Raw genomic sequence first — 13,862 nt, forward strand, 5'->3', positions numbered from 1 at the left:
GCCACACGCTGAACTGGATACTTTCAGCAAGTGGGAGGTCTGGACTTTCGATCTCTGGATCTAAGTGTAGAGACATGTAGGGGAAACATAGTACTCTTATATTTTATGACAGAGAAATTCTGATTACCCCTATAATAGCTTTGAACCGAAGACTATTTTTAAGGTTCTGCATTTTGAAAAGCAAGATCATTTCAAATGCTGCTGTTTTAGAGGAATTGTTTTAATAGAGTCCCCTTAATTAAAACTTAAATATACTGACCTTCTTTGGTTTTAAAAATTTTAACCTACTTACTGCTGTTATCTTTAAGTGTCTGGTTTCATTCCGTCTCGGAGCAGCAGCAGCACTAGGAAGAGTATGGCATTTGGAGTGTGTGTTGAGCCTTGCCGTATTGGCTGTCAGACTTTGGGTAGTTCGTGTAACATTCATTTTCCTTTCTGAGGATTTATTGGCTTCCTAGGGCTGCCGTAACAAATTACCAAAAACTGAGTGGATTAAAACAATAGAAATGTATTCCCTCACATTTCAGGAGGCCAGAAGTCTAAAACTCAAGTTGTTGACAGGATTGGTTCCTCCTGGAGGCTCTGGGGAGAAATTAGCTTCTGGTGGTTGCCAGCAATCTTTGGCATTACTTGACTTACATGCCTCAGTGCAGTCTCTGCCTCCATCTTCATACTGCCTCTTCTCTGTGTGTCCTTTTCTGTCTCTGATAAGGACACTCACATTGGATTTAGGGCCCCCCAATCAAGTATGATTTCACCTTGGTCATTGCCTTAATAACATCTGCAAAGACTTTATTTCCAAATAAAGTCACATTCTGAGGGTAGATACTCTTAGGGGAACACTGTTCAACCTGCTGCATAGGGTAACAACATATTCATCTTATTTCACAGCAATTTTGTAGGAGTTAAAGGAAATAATGTGTAAGAATATACTTTGAAACTGTATGAAACTGTTATAGTTCTTATTGTTCTCTGCTTTACTTTTTAGGTGGTTATGGCAGTTGCTCAGCTGTATTGGCACATAGCACCAAAATCGGAAGCTGGCATTATTTCTAAATCACTAGTGCGTTTACTTCGTAGCAATAGGTAGGACATGATTTTTTATGTGTTTTCTTTTGTATTACTTTAAAAGTAATGTTTGAACAAATAAAATGTGTCTCTTAAGGCATTTAACATGCAGCTCTGACTGTATTTTATCAATGAGATTTCATACTTAAGGGGATTATTATAAAAGCCTTTAGATTACTGATCTCAAAGTTAATGCTAAATATTGAAGGTTTTTTTAACCTCAAGCCCAAAGAAGTTGAAAATATTTTTTTGGCATATAGTATATACTGTTACCAGTAGCCTAGTATTAGTGTTTGATATTTCTAGGTGTGACGATAATAATGTTTGGGAGTTCTATTAAGTCTGGAATCACTGAAAAACTATATTAAATGTATTATCAGATTGACTTAGTGTAATTATACATGACTTTATATAAAGCAATACATATGCTGAATTATGTAGTTTATGACAGAATTACGGCTCCCTGTAAAGTTACAATATTTAATTACTATAGTTTGTTCTATTTAAGAAAAGAGCTATGTTCTTAATAGCTACTTATTTTAAAGAAATGCATACTCTTTTCATTTCCTGGAGATAGGTAGGTAGGAAGTAGGTAGGTAGGTAGGTAGATAGATAGATAGCAGAATACTTTTCTCTTTAATTTTACCTCTCTATAATTCTGCAGTTCAGGTCAACAATTCAGAAAACTTTGAGTTCCTGTGGCATATACTTTCAGTGTTTAAAAAGATTTTGCCATTTGTTTTGTTTTCTATATTTAAGAATACTATTGTTTCAAGCTATTTATCTTACCCTGGATATTTTGCAGTAATTAGCTATTTTAAATTAAAAAAAAATTTTCCATTGAGTACTTATGCTGTTGGAGTTGGGAGGAGAAAGATAAATATTTATTTTCATCCATACTCAAACTTAGTGCCACAACTTTAGCCCTAGTTTGGCTTTTGCCATTCTTTAGTAAGATACTGTTTCCTTTGTCTTTATACGTAGTCGTTCTTTCCCTTTTAACAGCTCAATAATTTTTGTTTTCCATTGCTGGTTCAAAGAAGGATCTGGAATGCATCTTTCACGTGGAGCATTATACCAGATTCAGTTCCATGTTCATTTCTTAGATAATTGGATGTAAAATAACATGGCTTTTTAAAAAATATCTTTCACTCTGGGCAGAATTGAGTCACATGGTGAGCCTTCCAATCAAGAGTTTGTATTAACACTGTAGTCATGTTTGTTCCATTAGCCCTAAGAATACTTTCTTTGCACGTGTTCAGAGCAGCTACTGTATTGACTCTACATCTTAGGAATACAGTATTATAAAACTTGTTTTAACTCTTCCTCGTGATAAATCAAATTTAATTTAATAGTTTATAGGGAAAATGTATTTTTAAAAGAAGGCATAAATATCTAAGATTTACTAAAAACTTTTCAATATTATATTTAAGAGTTCCACTCAGTATGAGTCTTATTGCTGATTTTTCTTTCTTTAATGTACTGTTTACTTAGAGATATTTCATTGGAGAATATACCCAGTGAAAATTCTCCTTTAATTTCTAGGGAGGTGCAGTATATTGTCCTACAGAATATAGCAACTATGTCAATTCAAAGAAAGGTATGTACATTTTGAACACAAAATTCAAGAGAGAAATGAATACACTAGTACCATAAATGTATTTATATATTTATTTTTGTAATCTAGGGTATGTTTGAACCTTATCTGAAGAGTTTTTATGTTAGGTCAACCGATCCAACTATGATCAAGATACTGAAGGTATGCATGCTCTTATTTTTCAGATACTCTAATGCATGTTTACTTTGACGCTATTGCTGTAACTTTTGGTTTAGCATCTGTAAAATGGAGACCTGTGGTTTTTTTTTTAAATAGATACATTGAGGGATTTTCTTTATGCTTTTTAAACTACATTATTTTATACTAATTACTGTGCTACATTCTAATAATACAAAGTTAAGACATGCTACCTATACCTTGAATAACTCACAGTATGTGAAGGAGACAGACATGGAAACAGATAATTTCAGCACTATGTGTTTTAAGTGATAAAGAGGTTTGAATTGAGTGTTGTGGAAAAAGAGAAAGATGGGGCCAATTCTCTGGGATATTTAGAAAAGACTGGTGGAAAAGGTGATGTTTGATTGGATCTAAAAAGAATAACATGATCTCGTCAATTTTTTTGTTGTTGGTAGGTAAGTTGATTGCGAGGTTGTAGCATTGGGTATAGGAGAAAGGCACATTTTATGCTAACACAAGGGATTATGAAAGAGTGTTGTGTTCAGGGAATGATAACTACAGTATAGAATGTAGTTACGGGTATAAAGTTATAATGATTAAAACAGTGTGATATTTAGATAGAAAAATAAGTGGAATAGAAAATGAAGCCTGGAAACAGATCTCTGCATATCAAAATGTACCACATAACAGAAGAGACATTGTAAACCAGTGAGGACTATTCATTAGTAGACTATTCAGTAAATATTGGAATGATTGGTTCTTCACATGGAAACTGAGTTTAATCACAAAAAAACAAAAAACGAAAAACTAAGACACACCCAAATTGAAGGATAAATTTACAAAATAATTGGTTCATAATCATCAAAAGTGTCCACTTCGTGAAGGTCAAAAGAAAGGTTGAGAAACTTTCAGACTGAAGGAGACTAAAGAGACAACTAAATACAATGTATGATATGGATCTGGATTCTTCTTTTATACATTGTTGAGATAATTAGTGAAATTTAAATGTAAGTTATTATTGCATAGATGTGATGTATCAGTGTTAATTCCCTGATTTTCTTGGTTGTATTGTGGTCTGTAAGACAGTGTCCTTGTTTGTAGAAAATATGTACAGATGTGTTTGGAGATGATGTGGTATCATTTTGATGACTCTGGACTCAAATGGTTCAGATAAAAACTGCTTTTTACGTTTTCTGTACATTAGAGATTGTTTTTTAAAATTGTACAAAAAATTAAAATGTTCTCATCAAAATAAAATAAAAAGTCAATTCATAATCTAGGAGAAAATATTTCCAGTATATATATCTGAAAATTGACTACTATCTGGAATATATAAAGAACTGCTACAATCTGTGCCTTTTAGTTGGAGCATTAGACCATTTACTTTTAATGTAATTATTGATATGAGAGTGTTTATGTCTACATCTTGTGTTTTGTTTTTTGTTTGTCCCATCTGTTTCTGTTCCTTTTTTCCTTTCTGATGCTTTCCTTCAGATTAATTGAATATTTTTTTATGAGTAGAAACTGAAAATTTTTAGCAAGCCTATTGGAGATGAGCTTTTAATTGCATATTTCTTGTAACTATAAATCTGGAAGAGAGAATTAAACTGTCTAAATATTTGAGATGGTAGGATGAAGAAAAACTAAATAAAGGAATTAATTGGTATCTGGAATATAGAGGTATTACATGGAGGGCAAGTTGTTTTCTAACTTTATTTAATTAAAAGAAAAAAAAAAACTACCTTAAAGTTGTTTAGGTTAATTAGATATAAATTATAAAGTTGGGACAAACAACTAAGGAAGACGTATGATTCTCTTTTTTGTAATTACTTTTAGGCACTATATAATTATTCTGTTTGTAGGTGTAGGGAGACAAAGTTCACCTGAAGGGTATAATGCCTCCCATTTGTAATAGTGTAACTTTTTTTAAAAACAGAAATTACCTTTCTGTTAAATGCATAACCTTTATTAAATTCATCCTTTTTATTTGTGTTTTAACCTGTTTACTTTCTCTTTTTTCTATCATAGCTTGAAATTTTGACAAACTTGGCAAATGAAGCCAACATATCAACTCTTCTTCGAGAATTTCAGGTTTGTGTACAGTGCTAATTATACAGTAACTTCTAAAGCATCTGTTCAGTTTTAAGTAAGATATATATCTTTCTCAATTTAGATATGTGTAATTGTATAAATAAAACAGTGATTTGGGGCAAGATTGACAGCTAATAAATTTATAAATTTTCAAGAATAAACATTAACTACAAATCTAAAATTTAAGAGAAATGAAATGGTAGTCCCTTTCATGTTTTCATTATCATAGAATTTGAGAGACTGGTTTATAACTCCTTGTTTGAAAATAAGTCACTGTAAGGATTCTGTCTTTTTGTGCTGTCATCATCAGTAGTCCATGCTATACTCTCATGAAAATGGCTTCACTTCTTACATGGTTGTCCCTATTTGATTGGCCTACTACTGTTTTAGACATTGTCCTCTTAGCTTCATGTATAGCTCCAAAAAATTGGTTTAAAATTGGCCTCATCATGAGTTTTTAAATTGTTGTTAATGTTTTGTTTTGCTGTATTTTTTAAATCATGTGTGCTGATGGATGAGATGCTTCCCAGCTACACATCACCCCAAAATACTAAAAAGTTACTTCATGGATCATATGCCCTTTATGATGAAAGGGTTAGCTCTGAAGACTTAGTGGTGGAGCACAGTAATAGAAAACCTCATATCAGTATTATGGGTTTTACATCTCATCAGCAGTTTTCTTAGCAAAAGTGTACCACATGCTACACACTAATCACAGAATTTTTGTCAACTCCCAGCTTTTCTAGATTTAACTTATTCTGTTGCCATAGTCATTCTGTATGCCTGCATTAAATTTCTTTTTAGCCATATAGACATTGTATTTCTTTTTAACTGTATGATCTTACACTTTTAACAGGAGTAGTAGAATATTATAACATACTCATGCTTTATAATTTTGTAACTGAATTACTATACTTTCATGCTATATATTTTTCTAGAAAAACTCCTTGTAAAATTAGGGTATTTGCTCATCTTATATTCACATACCAGAAAATATAGTATCTCAAGTTCTTATCTAGTAATCTGTGGTATAGAACATTGCTTAAATTTGACTTTGTTTTAAAGTTTTTGTCTTTGTGTTTGCAGTTTTTGCTTTTCCTCTTATCATGTGTAATCTGTTTGGGTGTCCTTTTGCTGTCTGTTTTCTGCTTATGTCAGGGTTACTGGGGTTTTAGGGAAGGAATCTCAGGTAATTTTATGGCATTATTTACCTGTTTCAGGATATTGGTGATCTAGTCATTTCATTTAATATCAGGATGTTTAGTAAGGTCCACTGTTTAGTCAGACTTTTTAATATATTCTTTCTTCATGTATCCTTTTTTATCACTGTCTATATTTTACCTTATTTCTGTGTTTATGGGTTATGTTCATAGATGTGTACAGTTCATTCATAACTTTTTGAGAAAATAGAGAAATTTTCTAAAGACTCAGTTTTTTGTAATTGAGGAAATTAGGTAATCAACTGGGAAATGGTTTTAAATACAGTTGATCTTTCCTACATGGAACTAAGAGAGTTTAATTTGTTTAATTTATTTCCTCAACATTTAATCGTGTTTTGGTACCATTTTCACTAAATTCGTGTGTCTTTTAGATATTCTTGGATTTTCTCCTCCATTTGCCATTTAGGCACCATTTAAATGCATATCCTGTTTTGCATGTTAGAGGAACGTGGTGTTAATTCTACATTAGGTACTTGTCATTTGAGGTTGGGAGTCATTTTTTAAAATTTCAATTGAAAATGGGATTTTAAATTCCATTTATATATAATGTATATAAATATGCATATTTATTAAAAATAAATTTGTTTCTGTATACAATAAAAGCTTAGTTTTTAAATTAGGAAAGTTATAACCAAAGTGAAATTCTTTAGGTCTGTAATAAATAAGTGATTAATTTCTTTTTAAGTTTATATAAATATATGGTTTACAGTGTATTTTTAAAGCATTCTTTTCAAGAAAATCTCTTTCAAAAGTGTGGTGTTTTATTTTGTTGCAAATCAAGTATTTATAAAGTCTTTATTGAAACGCTACTCACTGTAGCTATTGCAGTTTACTAACATTCAGATACCATTTTGAAAGTATAAAATGTTTATCAGTAGCATATTGATCCTTTTCCTCCTCTTCTCCCAATTTTTAGCTTTAGTAGCTCTGAAAAAGCAACCCTTTTTTCATAGATTCACAGATGCTGCTGGTTAAATGAACTGAAACCTCCAAAGAGAGGGTTCTCATCATCTCTTTCAACCTTGCACTTAAACTAATTGCTGTCCTTGGGTGACTGCTCCCCACTATCTCTTCTGGAGTCACAAGCCACTGTAGCCACAGGTGAATGAACCTGGCTTGAAAATGTGCCTCTTCTGTAGCCACATTCTTTAAGTGAAAAAGCAGAACTAAATTAATTCAGGAGTTGGACCTCTTGTTATGCCTTTAGATGAGAAGATTATGTATTCTAGAATTTTTATATTCTGACAGAGCTTAATATATTAGGGATTTTTTTGTTCACTTGATAGTGCCAATGTATGAACTAACTGAGATAATTTTTTAGACCTATGTGAAAAGCCAGGATAAACAGTTTGCAGCAGCCACTATTCAAACTATAGGCAGATGTGCCACCAACATCTCAGAAGTCACTGACACGTGCCTTACTGGCCTGGTGTGTCTGCTGTCCAACAGGGATGGTAAGTTGACAGCTTCATTTTATTTTCAAATAATTTCTCATTTGAATATTCTTGGTATGATCTACAGATTGTAACTTCTTTTTTAGTATTGCATTTTAGTTTTTCCTGTATGTCAGTAGCATGGTTACAATGAATAGTAACATTTTATCTTTGAACTATGCGCACACACACACACAGTTTTTTGTTGTTGTTTTAGTAAATTAGATAATTAACTTACAAACAGAATTTTCTTGCCTGACCAGAACTAAGAAAGTATAATTTGTTTATTTTATTTCTTCACAATTTAATCACCTTCATTGCACCCTTTCCACAAAGGTTCTATTTTACTGCTTTTTAATGACATATGTTATGTATAATATTGGTTCACCTGCAGAGGGTGCTAAAAGCAGGCAAATGACTTTACAACATGAGAAGTTATAAAAGCTAGATCAAAAAAGTATGTAAATGTGTAACTTCAAAGTTTTTTTCCAGAAAGTCACTTAATAATTTTATATTCAAGATTAATTAGATTTAAAAGTCATCAGTTTGGAACAGCTTCATGTTTTAAGCCAAACAGTATCTAAACATTTTGTAAAACTGGATAGGTAATATCCAGTAAAATACATAATCTAGATTTCATACTTTCTGTGGTAAATGTCCGTTATTTCTATGATATGGCTTTAGAATAAATGAGACCTTTTGAAGAAAGAAAGAAAAATGATTCCGCTTTCACCTTTAAAATAATTTATTTAATTAAAATGAGATTAAAACAAGGGATTTTTTTTAGGAAAAGCATAATTTTCTGTGTAAAGTTATTGAAATTATTTGTGGAATTCTAAATATAATTATGTCATATCTAGACCCAGGCATATATGACATAGCAACCATAAGGTGAAACATAACAAAATTGATTACTTTTTATATTTTATTTGAAAAGTAACTTTTTACTACGTTACGCCTAATTGTCTTTTTCCAGATATAGATCTCTAGAAAGCTGTAATATTATTGTAAATACTTCTAACGAAAATAATTTGAAACAAAATTTATCCCCAAATAAGAATGATGTTTCCTGTAAGCATAAAATTATAAATTTTAACCTGTAAATTCAAGATATTATGACGGATAGAACATTTTTCTATATGCAGTATTATAACTTCAAATAAGTGGCAAGGAAAATTATCAAGGAAATAGATTTTTTTAAAAAACTGCCTGTAGAAGGTAACTACAGAGGATAGGGTGCTAAATGTCATCCATTTTATCTATTTCTACTTTTAACAATAACATCCTCTTTGTCTCTATTTCTATGTCACACTTTAAAATGTGAGTTAAAAAATATGTTTTCATTTTCCTATGTCTTTAATAATGACTTTCTAAGACACACTTCAATTTGATTGCTTACAAAAAGCACCACAAATCAGTTAGAATACTGGCTGGTTCTTTCAAATACAAAATGGATCTAAGGTTTGTCAATTTTATATTTTGACCACTTTTTCTCATGTGAAATTTTCAAGCTGGATTTTAAAGCAGTTGTTTCTACTTAGGCTTTCTAACACATTAATTTCTCAAAAACTATTTTTTATTGACTTTGATTTAAAAGATGAATATTCTGTACCCCTGTAGTACTTTTTTCTTTTTAGCAAGTTTTGCTTTTATCTATTTTTAAAAAATTTTTATTTTATATTGCCGTATAGTTGATTTACAATGTTATGTTTGTTTCAAGTGTACAACAAAGTGATCCAGTTATACATATACATATATTTATTCTTTTTCAGACTGTTTTCCCATTTAGGCTGTTACAGAATATTAAGTAGAGTTCTCTGTGCTATACAGTAGGTCCTTGTTGATTATCTGTTTTATTTATAGTTATGTATATATGTTAATCCCAAACTCTTAATTTTTTATTGACTTTGATTTAGAAGATGAATATTCTATACCCTGTAGTACTTTTAAGGGACGAATAGATCATTTTATTAATTAGTCAATGGGAAACTAATATAATTTATAATCACTCCTCAAGGTAGATTTACTAACTTAAACTCTGACATTTTAATGTTCAGGCTTTTGTTTTTGGTAAACCAAACTCTGTTTATAACAGTGGACTTTTTTTCTGCTTTGAATATTAAGAAAGTTAAATTGTATTTTTCAGGTTCTGATTTCACAGTCATCATTTGCCTGATTCTTTAACTGTTTATCATATGTGCTTCACTTTCATAGTTTGGAAACTGGCTCAGTGACATTAAAGAAAGTAATAATATTTTTAACTTAAAATGGTCAGTTGTTACAACAGAGCCCCTTTCTCTTCCTATTGAAAGATCTGCTTTTAGGAATAAATGCTGTGAATGAGGCCTCAGTTTCTTTAAAATCTGTAAGATCTTTTGGCCCTCTAAGGGTCTATGACTCTTTGATTTTATATTAGTATGAATACCTCATCATCTTTTTAGATAATGTATCTTACAACCCCAGGAACAGCCCTGAGACTCCATTGTTTTTACATATATTTAATATATTCTTCTTGACCTGTAGGATTTTTATTGTTGTTGACTTCTTCCTTCTTGGCATGGACAGGACTTGTAGGCAGACTTGAAGGTTGCCCTAAAATAGTCCATTATCACTATGTAAGTTTCACTGATAAACAGATTTCTTAAAGACCTTAAGGAGAAATCTGCATTTCAGTTGACTTAGGATAATTTAATTCCTCAGTTAATTTTCTTTAGATAATATATTAGCAAAATTTGCTTGTCTGAATAACCTTCTTACCATCTACTGTAAACTAAAAGAATTGGGGCAAAGACTATTTTTTGTTTTGTTTTATATAATAGGCATTTGTTGAAAAGGTGAATCAGTTGAGGTATTTAGTATGTGCAGAATAGATGAATAAGATATTCGTCAGCCTATAGAAATTTTCTGCCCATAAGGAGCTCACAGCCTAATGGAGGGAGGCAATAATAAACAAGTATACTACAGGGCTCCCCTGGTGGCGCAGCGGTTGCGAGTCCGCCTGCCGATGCAGGGGACACGGGTTCGTGCCCCGGTCCGGGAAGATCCCACATGCCGCGGAGCGGCTGGGCCCGTGAGCCATGGCCGCTGAGCCTGCGCGTCCGGAGCCTGTGCTCCGCAACGGGAGAGGCCACAACAGTGAGAGGCCGCAAAACAAAAACAAAAAAACAAGTATACTACAGTCTTCCTGTATATTGACCACTTACTCAATTGCCAGCTGTCTGCTCTCATGCAGAACTAGACTACCTGTGTTTGAATGTTAATGTTGTCTTGAATAAATTACACAGTCTCCCTGTGCTTCAGATTGCTCATTTGTAAAATGAAGGTAATAGTAGGCTGTACTAATCTTGAGAAACTTAAGTGAAATAATCCAGTCACAGAAAGACAAATACTGAATGTTTCTACTTGTATGACGTATTAAAATAGTCAAATTCATAGAATCCAAGAACAGAAAGGTACTTGCCAGGGGCTAGAAGAAAAGGGAAATGGGCAGCTACTAATCAGCGGGCATCACTTTTAGTTAAGCGAGGTGAATAAGCTCTGGAGATCTACTGTACAACATTGTACCTGTAGTCAACGGTAAAGTATCATATGGTTAAAAATTTGTTAAGAGGGTAGATCTCATGTTAAGTGTTCTTACCAAAATAAAGTTACAATGTTTAAAAATAGTAGGCGATACTTCTTAGAGTGAGGACCATTAAGTTCTGTTGAGGACAAGGAGAAAGCTTGGAAAGGCCCAGAACATAAGATCACTTTGTACTTGTGGTAGAGTACCACTGCAGTACTGAGTGAGGTCTTTGAAAACCAGGAGGTAGCATGAAGGAAAAGTAGGGTGGAATTACCCAAAGGGAATGAGAAGGCACCTGGGTAGGGTAGAATAACACCCTCCCCCTCCAACCCAACGCCTAAGATGTCCAGGTCCTGATGCCTGGAATCTGTGGATATGTTACCTAATGTGGCAAAGGGAACTTTACAGATGTGATTAAGATTCTTGAGATGCAAACAATAAATGCTGGAGAGGGTGTGGAGAAAAGGGAACCATCCTGCACTGTTGGTGGGAATGTATATTGATACAGCTACTATGGAGAACAGTATGAAGGTTCCTTACAAAACTAAAAATAGAACTACCATATGACCCAGCAATCCCACTACTGGACATACACCCTGAGAAAACCATAATTCAAAAACAGTCATGTACCACATTGTTCATTGTAGCACTATTTACAATAGCCAGGACATGGAAGCAACCTAAGTGTCCATCGACAGACGAATGGATGAAGAAGATGTGTATATATACAATGGAATATTACTCAGCCATAAAAAGAAACGAAATTGAATTATTTGTAGTGAGGTGGATGGACCTAGAGTCTATTATACAGAGTGAAGTAAGTCAGAAAGAGAAAAACAAATAGCGTATGCTAACACATATATATGGAGTCTTTAAAAAATTTTAAAGAAAAGGTTCTGACAAACTTAGGGGCAGGACAGGAATAAAGACACAGACATAGAGAATGGACTTGAGGACACAGAGAGGGGGAAGGGTAAGCTGGGACAAAGTGAGAGAGTGGCATGGACATATATACACTACCAAATGTAAAATAGCTAGCTAGTGGGAAGCAGCTGCATGGCACAGGGAGATCAGCTCCATGCTTTGTGACCACCTAGAGGGGTGGGATAGGGAGACGCACGAGGGAGGGGATATGGGGATATATGTATACATATAGCGGATTCACTTTGTTATACAGCAGAAACTAACACGTTAGAAAAAAAAACTCTTGAGATGGAGAGATTATTCATCCAATAATCTTGGGCCCAGTGTAACCAAGAAAGTCAGATGTCAAAAGCAGAGGCTAGAATGATATCCTTGCTGGCAGGGGGCCTTGAGCCAAGGAATGTGGGTAGCCTCTAAAATTTTGAAAAGGCAAAGAACGGATTTCCCCTTAGAACCTCTGTGGAGAACTTAGTCCTGTTAACACCTTGATTTTAGCTCCATAAGACTTGTGTTAAATTCTGGCTCCAGAACTGTAAAATGGTAAATTTGTGTTGCTTGAAGCCACTAAGTTTGTGGTAATCTATAACAGCAACAATAGGAAACCAAGGTGCCACCAAAGGGTAAATAATGCCAAATTTATTTCAACTATAGCCAACCCTGCCTCTACATGTGGATAATTAAAATTATACAACTTTTTTTAATTTAGGCTAGTTTTGCAATAATATATTTTAAAAAGATAAATTTTTTACTATGGATTCTTTAAAACCACACTTAACCATACTTTACTTTGCATGGTAATTGCTTACTTAACCACTTAATGTTTCCTAGCAGAGTGTAAGTTTGATGGGGGCAGAGTCTCATTCTGATTTGTTTCTGTTTTCCTCATAGCTCCAAGAGGTGGTCTTTATACAAGTAATACCCGCTCATAGTAACATAGAACATTAGAGATAAAATGGTACATTCTGGTTCTGAGTTTGAATTCTTCAGTGCATTTCTCTTTCTTCATCTTTAAGATGATGATAATAAGGTACCTACCACATGTTATTGTGAGAATTAAAAAGAATATCATTTCGTAAACTGAAACATTATGAAATATTAATGTATCATTCCCAGGGAGAAAGAGGGGTGTGTGTGTGTGTGTGTATGTATATACACACATATATATAATATGAAGTACATATGTTTAATAATAATTAGAATGATAAAAACTTTTGCTTATATACTTAAACGGGGCTAGATAAGAAAATGTATTTCAGAGAAAAAGTAACAAAACATGTCATGGTATATTTCCAGAATAATATTAAAATAAACCTATGTGTTTGCCTGGGGAATCTCTAATATCCATGAATCTCAGTTAATAAAAATGCCAGAATAATAAGTAAAGGCAGTGTTGGTGTATTTCTTTGGCATCAGTAATGTTAGTAATCATTTATATAAGATTCATTCCATTAAGTCAGGTGCTCTTACTAGTTTATGACATTTCTCTACCGGTGCCACTAAAATCGTAACTCTGGACCAGTGGTTAGCCTGTGATAACTCAATCTCAGAATCCCAATTTGAGGATCTGCTTCCTAGAGCCACTCCTAGTACCAATTACTATATTAGTTAAGGCCCTGGCAAGAAACAGATGCCTTAAAAGGGACAATTGAAGAGAATTTAATGAAGGAACTGTTTATTTATAAATTGTGGTGGGATTAAGGGAAACCAACAAGGTATACTGTAACACCCTGGGGCTCGCAGGGTAGCAAGGTGGGAAGCCTTTACCATATGTAGAATTGAAGTGAAGCGGTTTGAGGAGTCGGGACACTTAACAGACCCTGAAG

The 13,862-nt window shown here is 33.3% G+C and overlaps 1 protein-coding gene across 2 annotated transcripts in view; it reads left to right on the forward strand.

The window, feature by feature from the left end:
• The window catches only part of AP3B1 (adaptor related protein complex 3 subunit beta 1), a 273,819-nt gene that overhangs the window by 120,304 nt on the left and 139,653 nt on the right, over nucleotides 1-13,862 (forward strand). For both annotated transcript variants that reach the window (XM_082835235.1, XM_082835236.1), the window contains exons 9-13: nucleotides 989-1,086; nucleotides 2,614-2,668; nucleotides 2,756-2,827; nucleotides 4,835-4,897; nucleotides 7,439-7,571. In XM_082835235.1, the coding sequence (XP_082691361.1) occupies nucleotides 989-1,086; nucleotides 2,614-2,668; nucleotides 2,756-2,827; nucleotides 4,835-4,897; nucleotides 7,439-7,571 (421 nt within the window). The remainder of the gene's footprint in view (nucleotides 1-988; nucleotides 1,087-2,613; nucleotides 2,669-2,755; nucleotides 2,828-4,834; nucleotides 4,898-7,438; nucleotides 7,572-13,862) is intronic.

This window comes from Leucopleurus acutus (assembly GCF_964270905.1).
Source record: "Leucopleurus acutus genome assembly, chromosome: 3".
In the NCBI taxonomy this organism is placed as follows: Eukaryota; Metazoa; Chordata; class Mammalia; order Artiodactyla; family Delphinidae; genus Leucopleurus; species Leucopleurus acutus.